The 11,777-nt window shown below is 40.3% G+C and overlaps 1 protein-coding gene across 1 annotated transcript in view; it reads left to right on the top strand.

The window, feature by feature from the left end:
• The window catches only part of stk32a (serine/threonine kinase 32A), a 63,310-nt gene that overhangs the window by 2,338 nt on the left and 49,195 nt on the right, over positions 1-11,777 (top strand). Inside the window, exons 3-4 of the mRNA XM_068715683.1 lie at positions 4,664-4,719; positions 6,269-6,420. Of these exons, the coding sequence (XP_068571784.1) occupies positions 4,664-4,719; positions 6,269-6,420 (208 nt within the window). The remainder of the gene's footprint in view (positions 1-4,663; positions 4,720-6,268; positions 6,421-11,777) is intronic.

Below are 11,777 nucleotides of genomic sequence, written 5' to 3'. Positions count from 1 at the left end.
ATGTAATGCTGATCAGGGCTGCCACTAGTCTTCCTCAGCAATTGTAAACATGGGAATACCCCCTTCCTATTGCCACAGTTTAACTTTGCCTTTGATATAGCCACAGCAGTATATACTTACACTAATACAAATATAGTAGAGGGCATAGGATAGAATACAAATGCGTAAAAGATATCCATGAAACTCTTCTGGACATTTTTCTCTAATGTTGGCTTCCGTGGTGAAGTATTCATATTCATGATTATTTAAAATCTTACCAGCTTATTATCTTCGCCATCAAGGTCAGCATCAAACTGAGTTATGACTTTGATTGGCAAAGCTTTGTTTGAATTTATTTCCCTTTTCTTTGTGACTTGAGTAGATGATACAATGTGAACGTATCGATGTGAGGCAGTCTTTGAAATTAATTCCACTCTGGCTGCCCCCCAAGGACTTCTAATAAGTCGGTGTTACATGAGTCAGTGATTTAGTCAGAAGTGAGGTGGCTTTCCTTGGTGTTCCCTTACTGTAGATTTTTTTGTTGTGTTGTGTTTCCCAAACGACCTGATACATTTGTTTCTTTTTATGAAGTTGTAAACCAAAATATCTGTTTTCAGCTTAACCCATTCGATGGAGTCCATTAGTTATCATTTGAGTTTCCAGTTATTTCAAACAAACCCCTAAAGAAAATTTCACTCCACCTGATGAAATCCATATCTGTGGCTTTCTCTTTTTCACTGGAGGCAAACCTCTGTCAACGAGGAAAATCATTATTCACGGTTAACCTTGCCGATTAGTCATCTAGCGTGCTGTTCTGGAAATGTCACTCATAACAGAGCATCTGAACTCTCGAGTTAATGCAACAGCGCACCTTACTCACTCCTCTCTCACCAAACAGCGTGGGCGATTTCACCGAGAGCAGGGGAATAATAAACACAGAGACACATTGTTATGAATTAGAAAAAGGCCGGCTCACTGGAAACAAAGTAATCCCCTCACGGATGAAACTCCCGTCAGACACAGGCGGCGTTCTCCTTTTGACGTCGGAGGAGCCAGGCGGGTCACTGCATGTTGAGTAAACATCATGCACTCACCCCTCTGAGAAGCAATAAAGATGCAAATGTAGTTTTCACTTCACACTAGGGTAATACTGGCCACAGAGGTGGAATTTTTGTTTGTTTGTTAATTTAATGGTGAACATTAATAAATGTTGACATTTGAAAAATATATTTTTAATGTCCGTAAATGCTCTGAGGTTGGCTAATTTAGATTTTCATCCATAGTTTCTATGCGGCTGAAAAACGTTGAATATAGCTGGTGGTAAAGTTGTGAAGAACAGTTTACACAAATGGTTGAGCCCTTTAACCCTTATTTTCAGTTAGCAAGTTTGCAAAAATGCGTCTCTCTCACATATTTTACACACAACATATAAATATAAGAACACATTTAGAGAGATTGTGATGCACCTAATCATTTAATGCTGCTTTTTGGGCATATTATAATCTGCTGTAGCAAAAACTCCTTTAGTAGAGTTATAGCTACATTTTAAATCGTGGCAATGTTGTACATTAGTATATATTTTGTAGTCTACATTGTAAAAAATTTTTAAAAAAATGTACTCATAAATAAATAAAAAAACGACCAAGACATTAACATTTCCCATCAAAAGCAGCAGGAAAAAAGTAGTCCAAAAAAGACTATATTATAATATTCTTGTAACTAAACTTCAAATGTTAAAACTAAATTTCTCCCAGACAATAGTCAGAATTTATCCGCAGAATAAATGTACAGACTGCTTTCCTTGCTGCAGAAAGTGCAGAGACAGATGCATATTTTGTTGTTCAACCCATATTAGTTGATTTACAGAAAGGCTCATGCATGAAGGTGAACTCTGTCAAGACATGTTTATCTCCTCTGAGAATGATGTGTGTACCACATTGGGCTCCCTTATGTGCTACAGAAATTTTCCACTTTGTGCAACCAGGACACTCTGGTTAATGGACAGACCCTGTTTACTGCTGATCATGCTTTATTCACATCGCGGTGGCACGTGGACCCATGGGTTCTGTTTCAGTTGTCAGAGCAACAGCGTGAGCGCTGATGTTCCCACGTTGGTGGGTCCTTAAGTGGCTTCTGTGACAAGGGAGGGAGTGGGAAACAGAGTGAGACAGTGCGACCACAGTGAGCCGGCTAATTTTGAAAAAAAAAAAGTTTTCCACACAGAAACACTTAAACAACAGGAAAATGGCCAAATCTCTTTCTTTTTTCAACACATTACAACTCAGCTAGCTAAACTCTGTTTATGTGCTGTCTGTAATCACCTCTTGTATACTGTGTTCATATGAGTATACCAAACCCATGATTTATTTGCCCTCATTTACATATGTTTCAGTTTCTAAACTAAACTAAATGAATAAGAAGTGACTTGAGTGTCGTCAATCAAAACCCCTTTTTTATGATTGTAAAGTTTTGTGACACAACGCTACAAGACACAGACCCCAATACTCACTACAGTGCCCAGCTGTTTTTAGTTATTACTTTAAAAGCATTCTTTTTTTCTTTTTTTTTAAGATTTATGTCTTCAGAAGGAATGAATGCATTTCGGGCTGAGTGCAACAGACAGGGTAGCAAAGTTAGAAAGTATTGAGAAACTGTCAGTAAGAAAAATAAAGAAAAACATAAGCCTCATACTTACAAATAAGTGGTCGCAAGGAGGGTCAGAGGAGACAGTTTACTTTGACTTTATTGCTACAGTAACTTCAAGCAGGCTCATTCCATAGTTTTCCAAAATAACAGCCTTTCTTGTCCACATGAAAACTTGCAGCTGGCATTTTCAGGTTTAAACACTTGGCAGACCGCTTCTTTTTGAGTACATGAGAGCGTTTAAGTGTTGACAGGGAGCAAAAACGGAGAGCTTTTTTTTCAAAATGTTGTTGGCGTAGTGCGGACATACTCAGAGACTACTTTTGACAGACAGAGAAAGACAGACATAGACATACGGTACAGTGCAGTCACACTGAGGACATGAGACACGCTGATTATTTCAATACAAACAGATTAGCATGCGTCAGTCAAATTCAAATTGACTAGTTCTTCAGTCAGATAGTTTCCTCAATTAGTTTAAGCCACGGAAAAACTGTCAATGTGTCAATCCCACTCATGTGCAGATTTCAATCATTACACGCTCAGTTACTCATGTGTCCATCATTCAATACACCACATTAAACCATTCAGAGTTCTGCTGGTAAAATCTCTCTCTCTCTCTCTCTCTCTCTCTCTCTCTCTCTCTCTCTCTCTCTCTCTCTCTCTCTCTCTCTCTCTCTCTCTCTCTCTCTCTCTCTCTCTCTCTCTCTCTGGGATCACAGAGCTCTGCCCTCTCATCCACGACCACAGCTGTTTCTCTGAAAAACCCATCAGAGTACAATCTCGAGTAGCTCAGCAGGAAAATGACCATGTTTATCTGGAGTGTGTGTCTGTATGTAAGCTATACATCATCTGTAAGTCTATGCATGCATGTGTGTGTGTGTGTGTGTGTGTGTGTGTGTGTGTGTGTGTGTGTGTGTGTGTGTGTGTGTGTGCATTACAAAGCGGTCCTCATATGGTCATTTTCAGAGTTAGTTGTGTAAACACTCCAACACAGATAGTGTGAGAGGAGGAAGTGCCAGTGATACGTGACTAACAGAGCATAACATTAACTGTCACATCCAATAGATCTAGTGACTGCAGGCAGAATGGGCGTGTGTGTGTGCTTGTGTGTGTGTGTGCACGCTTTACTGTTGCAAGAGAAGCAGGTAAAGTTTATGCCCATTATATGCGTGTGTGTTTTTGTGAATGCATTGTGAATAAATGGGTGCATTTTTCTGTGTGTGTGTGTGTGTGTGTGTGTGTGTGTGTGTGTGTGTGTGTGTGTGTGTGTGTGTGTGTGTGTGTGGTCAGATAAGTGGGCACCAGCTGTTCCATCCTCAGGGAAACGACAGGGAGGGAAAACCTTCTGTCCTGGTTGTCATGGTAGCAAGGAATAAACAGCCCCATCCGGCTCCAATTGGCAATAAATGTTGCTGATAGATGGAGGGGAGTGAGATAGGGAGTTGAGCTCTGTTTTAGGTTGTGTGCGTCTGTGATCATGTTCGATAAGTGTGGATACCTCATTGGCGTCAGCTCACAGTGAACCTACTGTAACTGTACTGACACTTCATCTATTTGTATTTATAGAAATAGAATGACCAAGTTTTTATTTTAAAGAGGTTAAAGTGGCATTTTATACATATACAGATGATGTATTTAAAGCTGATCTCTCTGTAACTTTTCAAATGTTACAGGAAATATGTGTATCAAGCAGAGGAGGCTGGTCCATAGAGGCAGAGGAGGTTGCTCCTCTACTGTATTTTGGAAAGAAAATATTGGTTAAAATAAACTATTACCATATCTCAGTATTATCAAGAAAGTGGTGGTCCTTCTGTCCTCCCTTAGAGAGGGTTGTCTTCCATCAATTTAATGTATTTCATTTTTTTCACCACTGATATCTAGTATTGATCTTGTGAGGTTGTATCAACTTGTTTTAAAAGTATGTGTGTGTGGGGGGGTTTACTGTAATTTAAAGAGGAAAATTACAGATTTCAGGTTCAAATTAATTGTGTGTATTTCACAAAAATTAAAAGCGATTTTCTACTCTTCTCCCTCGCAGTGAATTTTGACCACTTCCAGATCCTGAGGGCAATAGGAAAAGGAAGCTTCGGAAAAGTAAGTTTGTGTTTGCAAAAGTGTACCCATGTTACTCATGAAGTTGGAATCAGCTTCATGATACATACACTTATCAATATCAAAAGGGGTAACTGGTTTAGTCGTAAATTCCATGTCACTCAAACATGTCCAAAAAAACTAAAAACATTTGAAAGACATTCTAACGCTACAATACAAGCACTGACACTCAAATTAACACTTAATCCAGGACAACATCAGTGTTTCTGAGGGAAAGTTAAGCATTCCTGCGTGAAAATGGACCTCAACAATTATCGGTTACTCGATGCTGCACATTAGACGCAAGATGTTACACACAGTATACCATGTCCCCTCTCCGTCAGTACAATATTATCATAGTTTGCCCTTGCACGAGATTAACCATCAGCTCTACTGAAAACACATGATAGCGATCGTGTTTCCTCCTGTTGTTAAGACACGTAGTGCCGAGTAATCCACAATAGCACCCACAGTACATGTAAGCACATACAGACCCTCAAGGCGTCTACCCTCCAACAACAGATAAGCAGTCTAATCACAGTAGATGGCAAGCTGTTCAATGGGAAGAGTGATGCGATCAGGGTTTGGCTGATTAACCGTGCCAGCTGGTCCACAGATCACTCTCGTAGATAGCAGTAATCACTGGCTTATTGACGCTTGTAACCACAAATAAATATGGAATATTACTCTTCTGCATATTGAAAATAGGGTCCCTTCTCAGAGACATTGTCGAAAGGGGGTAATCACGTACAGTTTGATTTATTCGTGTAACGACAGCTGCCCAGATGCTACATGTGTTATATTCTGCGTTTTGCTGAGTCACATCAGAATCCTGCTATTTCATCCCACTGATACATAAATACACTGATTGCTGTTTGAAAGCATTTTTTATGCAATTTTGAAATATATGAGTGACACACACCGGGCAATTCTAATGAATGCCGACATGACGTTTCCCATCTCTAAGATGCAAAACATACGGGTGTGAGAAGTTTAACGCCTTAAGAGAGGATTACATTCCTGATCACAGAGATTAAAGAGAAAGTTTCCTTCCAGCCTTGTTGGATGGTTATTGCAATACGGCACTTCATGTGTCTCAAGCGATAAAGCTCGAGACAACAACAGTTTGTAAAAGTACATAGTTTTTCAACGTGTCAGAACAGAATATCAGTATTTTATCAATTATTACTCTTTGAAATCTGGTGAAATGATAAATCTCACAAATCTGTTGAAGCATCTTTAAAAGTATGCGGATTAGAAAATGGTTTTCTGCGTGTCATGCAACATAACTTACCAATGATCATGTACGGACAAAACATGAAGGAATGATGCATGTCTTTCTTTTATTATATAGTTTTTACACAAGAGAAATGGCAATGTTTAATGTGTTATCGCATTGGCAGTAAGGACTACATTATCATTTTGTATGGATATGTCACTATTAACAAACTTGAAAGTACTCACAAGCCACACAAGCTGAACAGAAAAAGTATTCAGACCATTTTCACCACTGCAGTGAAATAAAACTAAGCTTGTGTGATCTCATCATCAGGTCTGCATTGTACAGAAGAAAGACACTAAGAAGATGTACGCCATGAAGTACATGAACAAGCTGAAATGCGTGGAGCGGAATGAAGTGAGAAATGTCTTGAAGGAGCTGCAGATAATGCAAAACCTTGAGCATCCGTTCCTGGTCAACTTCTGGTAAGCCGATGTGCTAGAAGTACTTTGATCAAATATGCACCTCCATTCCTTAATATGTAAACAAAAAGCTGCTGTGTAAAATCTTAAGTACACTATGAATGATTTCCACTGCCGCAGATGGTCTCCACAAAGGCTTGCATTTAACACTGTGATTACCATCAGCCATAGCAGCCTTTTGAATGATTTTGCAGTGCGCCCGGTGTCACCCATTTGATTTTTATGGTGATTGTATCCTGTCCATTAAATCGATGACTGCACAGACCCATAGGGAGGCCGTCAGCCATTAAAGAAAGCTCCGGCTTGTGTTTGCAGATGCATTCAGAAAGGTGTTGCCTACAGAAGAACACTGTCAAGCCTCCATTCGCGTCATCTCACCACTTGAAGTTGCTAAAAGGAAAATGTAGTTTGCTCACTGATCCAAATTCAACTTTTATGGGCTCAACTCTCCTCTCAGCAGCTTCTCGTTTGCCTCACTGCATTTGGGGGTCGAGGAAATCTTTTTGCCTCAACATTGTATATCTCAAATCAAACTGCGAGCGCTAATCTAAGATGACTCATCAGGTACTTTCAGCAACTCATTCATCATAATTTGAAAGCTCGAGCTTATTGAGCAGCAGGAGTCGTACTTTTGAGATGCCTGATAAGTATGGCTTGTTAAGTTTCCGTCTGAAAGGCGTCATTAATTCTTGATAGGCACTCACACTGCAACGTTTTGAGAGGAAGCCACCCTGGTTTTCTTTCTGCCAGGCAGAAAGGCAGAGAGGAGGGAATGTCTGTGCAGGGATGAAGAATAACTGTCACAGTCATGTGGTCCAGTTTTAAAAAATAAAATATTTATTGATATTTCAGTATTATTTATAATTTCTCCCTTTGATTTGCTTCTTGTTCCTTTGGGGTTAGGCAGCTCCCTTTAAACAACTCTGGAAATGTGAACAATTAAATGTGATAATAAAAGAGAGACTTGTGGCACCAATGCGCTCCAAGTAGCTTTTCTCAACCCTTTGTCCACTGTCCCACTTTTCTATCCCTCCTTCCCCTTTCTCCCATTTTAATTCCATATCTTTTTTTTTGAAACACTACTACTCTGGCCAAATCAGTAGCCATCTTTTAATTACTAATTTGAGGGGAACAAAACAAAATCTGTCCACTGTGGGAGTGGAATGAGAAGAGACTAAAAGCACAGTCAAAAGAGGAGAGGAGAGGAAAGGAAAGGACAGCAAGGGAAAGGGAAAGGGAGAAAAGGCAGAGAGGAAAAAACAACAGAGGAGGTTAACAGAGGATAGAGAGATGTGTAGTGTACAGACTCATCAGACAAACAATGCCAGTGCTTGCTTTCTTGCCTGATTGCATGCTGTGTTGGACAAAAAAAACAGTTGGAAGTTAATGCATTTGGCAGCGTAAATCCCCCTGGGTGGGGGTGATTTCCTCTAGAGATGTGCTTGGGTCAGCGCTATGCCCACTCTCTCTCTCTCTCTCTCTCTCTCTGTCTTCCTGTCTCTCTCACTGTGTTGAGTTGGCGTAAGTTATGATTGTCCTGAGGTAAGCGCTCAAGGTCGGAGACGGGGAGAGATTACCGCAGGCATATGAACCGCACTGAGAGACAGCTCCAGTACATGCAGAAAACCTGGCTTTGTTTTTCTGTCCCCTGGCCTGTCCTCTCGCCGTCCTCCTCCGTCCTCTCTTCTCTCACCTTCCTCCTTTTCGTCCTCCTCCGCTCCTATTTTCCTCCTTCACCACCTGCTTGTCTTCCTTTTACTCTGCTCTTGCTGTCACTGCACTTGCTACCGCATGACCTCATCCGTCCGCTGATTGTGCAACAATGCACCTGGAAGTCAGTATTCCAGCACTTCTAAATAAGTTATTTTCCCTCCATGCAAATCTATAAAGTATGATATGGAAGCTTCTTGTCTGGCATTAAGTGTGGTACGGTCAGTGTATTGATGTGCCAGCATTGGCAGGGCAGCCCGTTTTGCCTGCGCTGCACTAAGTCCCACAGTGTAAGGGGAGCCCTTACTGGTACTGCAAAGCCAGATATATACTCGCACTATATCAGAGACAAACACAGAGAGGGAGAGGTGGCAACCAGCATCAGACGCCGCTGTATTCCTCTTTCAGACGCGCGGCCTCTTTGACTGTGGATGTTGCAGTTGATTTGCTTGTTGGCGAAGGAAATGTCACAGAGGAGGAACTTCATGAAACTACCTGCTTGTTGTTTGGTGTGATGAATGTGTTAATGACAGGCTGTGCAATGTGTGCTATGAGAGTAGCACGCTTGTTTTCAAGCAGAGAGCAAACCGTTCGCAGTGCAGTAACACTGCAAAATTGTTTGCTAAGTTGCTGACATATTGAAATGCCATCTGGTAATACAGTTCGAATCTTGAAAGAACAACTACAATTTTATAGATTTTCATAATGTTAACAAATAAATGATCTTGTTACTCCAGGAATTTGCTTGTTGAGCTGGATTTAATACTCGACCACACAGCCAAACAGATGGGATTCACACAAACGTACAGACACCAAAAAGATTGGCACGGATTAAGTCAATGGCATAAATCTTCAATATCTTCTTCATGCTCTCTTGCACAAACTTGACCACAGAATAACAGTGATCTCTGACAACTTTGTGTAGTGTGTGGTTAAGAACTCACACCTAAACCTGCTTTTAACAAAGTCTATAGAACACGTCATTGCTGCTACATCTTGCACGTCTAACCTCTGTGACAAATACCGCCATGATGCAACGTGGTAATGTAAAAAAGCCATTGTGTAACTGTCAAAAGAAAAAGAAAGTAAGTACATTAACAAAAGTCTGACACATTGTAGAGTAAAAGCTTCACTTGCTCTAGGGAGTCCCTTTTTTTTTCCGCTCACATGTTATGTAATCTCACTAATGCATTTCATTTCTATGCAGAGCAAGACATCTTTCAGTGTTATTCATGTGCATTTTCTCCTCAGAAAACCAAACAGAAGTGACATAATGTCTCACAAAGGCGATGATTTCTTTAAGAAACTGAAAGAAGACTCCCTCCAAGCGTCATGACACAAAAGCTCTCGTACACCAGATATGCTGTATGGTACGGGCACTACAGTGTGCTTTGGTACAGGGTACATTTTAAATGAATGGCGTAAGATAAGAACAGCATAATCCAGACCCTATTACTGCAAGTAAGCAATAGTAAGATCTGCTTGTACTTGAGGTACAAACTATATCCTAATGTATTTGTAAAATATGCACATCACACTACTTTTACTTTTAGCCTAGCACCAGAAAGCAGCACGTCAGCATGTCAAGCGTATCGCCCGATGTCAAGGTGACCTGGTATAACGGAAGATCATAATCAGGAGTGGTGAAAATAACAAAACATGCTGATTAACTACTGTTATTAATCCTAAATGTTACCATATTAGAAATAAAAGCAAAAAGTAAATATTTGAAAATATGCTTACTTGTTAGCTATAACTGGAGTTATATTTTATATGTGAGATCGTTCATTTCCCGTGCTTTGTTTGGGATGTGTGTGTATGTATTTTTGCAAAAGAGTGGATCCATGCGTGTGTGTGTGTGTGTGTGTGTGTGTGTGTGTGTGTGTGTGTGTGTGTGTGTGTGTGTGTGTGTGTGTGTGTGTGTGTGTGTTCTCAGGCAGCATTAGACACAGACTGATGGGAGCTGTCAGTCAAAGGAGGTGTTGGGAGATGAGGTGGGAGGAAGGTCGGAGGGCTGTCGACATCGATCCAACATTTCACAGTCTGAGCCGTTGGCTGGCTGTGTCCGTTTCAGCAAAGGGGCTTCCGTTTCAGCATGTGTGTGTGGAAACGTGTGTGCACGTATATGGATAGTATGTATGTATGTATGTATGTATGTATGTATGTATGTATGTATGTATGTATGTATGTATGTATGTATGTATGTATGTATGTCTAATCACGGTAATTGCAATAGCTTGTGTTACATAGTCGTGATTAGTCATTTTATTACTGAGATTTACTGATGTTGATTTTCTGCTGTGGGCATTCAATCAATGGATGCTAAGTATGTTTAAATTGAGCAGGTTTTTGTTATTTTACTTCATAAAACGGTATTCAGGTTATGGATGATAGGTTACTGAGAGGGGAAAACGAAAAAGTCATGTATCAACCACACGCCATCCACCCAAATTATTATTTTCTCCGATTTAGAGACCCGCCCCCGCATGGACATTTCACTCCTACTCCTGTTGCTTTTGAAGTGATGGTGTTGTATTGATGTTTAATTTGATTTAACGATTTACTTTCATCATTAGAGATCATTAGCTAACTGTAATTATAAACTTGACAGAGGAAACAGAAGTTGCTGTTCCTCATGCGTAAACGCTCACAGCGTCAATAGCAATATGCTGCAGAGTAAAATGTTCACGTTTTAGAGAGTGAAATCAATATTTTCCTCAATAATTATGTATTATTTCATCCAACAGCATCCAATCTTTATGATTTATGACATTTTTATGATCCATGCGGCTATAACTGCAATCCGCGCATCTCTAGTACATAAGTACTTAAAAAGTGAGTTGTCCCCTTTAAGTGGTTCAATATCGCTACATTTAATGAATGAGTTCTCTTTTCAGATGGGGCATACGTTTAGGAATATTTCCAATATTACCATTACTTTTAAAGAAGCTATGAGGACTGTCTCTCTTGATTTAAGGACAGTAATCTACTTTAAAATAGAATAATTTGTGTGTCTGAAGAAACTGAATTTATTACAAGTCATTACATTTTTATAACTTTAAATTGCAGCAGTTTTAGTATTACTTGAATTAACCGTGTGGCCTTACATGTCACAATTGCTACCTTTTGAAAGTGGGAAAGGAGTTATTTTTGTAAGGACACAGTACCAATAGCTTATGAGCCCCTGTGGTTTCCGTAGACCTCCATTACTGAAGTGGCCTAGGGGTGCCTGTGTCTCTAAAAGCTCCATGCAGGATGTTCTTCCATCAGACTGACTGCCTGGAGGCCATCAACAGGTCACATTGAAAAGCATGTGTGGTGGAGCAGATACAGACAGTGAAAGAAAGACAAAATGAGATGGAGGGAGAGACGGAGGAAAGAGTGGGACAACTAGAGGACAAGAGAGACAGAGAAAGGACAAGAGTGAACAAGCCAGCTGTAGGGATAGAGAAAGCAGATGCCAGCAAGGCTAGTACAAAGTCTGCACCATTTCAACATAATGTACAAGTGCTAATCTGCAGTCTGACTGCTGTTCTTTACTCTCCACCCAAAATGCTGGTCGAGGCATCAGCTGCTAATGATGCTTGAGAACTTGTTCTGTCGCTGTCTGTCTTAAACCATTGCAGCTGCAAAATACAAATGCAGACAGC

The sequence above is a fragment of the Cebidichthys violaceus genome, unplaced genomic scaffold (genome assembly GCF_023349555.1).
Source record: "Cebidichthys violaceus isolate CVI_PGR_0920_01 unplaced genomic scaffold, fCebVio1.0.p SCAF_20, whole genome shotgun sequence".
Taxonomy (NCBI): domain Eukaryota; kingdom Metazoa; phylum Chordata; class Actinopteri; order Perciformes; family Stichaeidae; genus Cebidichthys; species Cebidichthys violaceus.
This window is presented reverse-complemented; position numbering and strand designations above follow the sequence as displayed.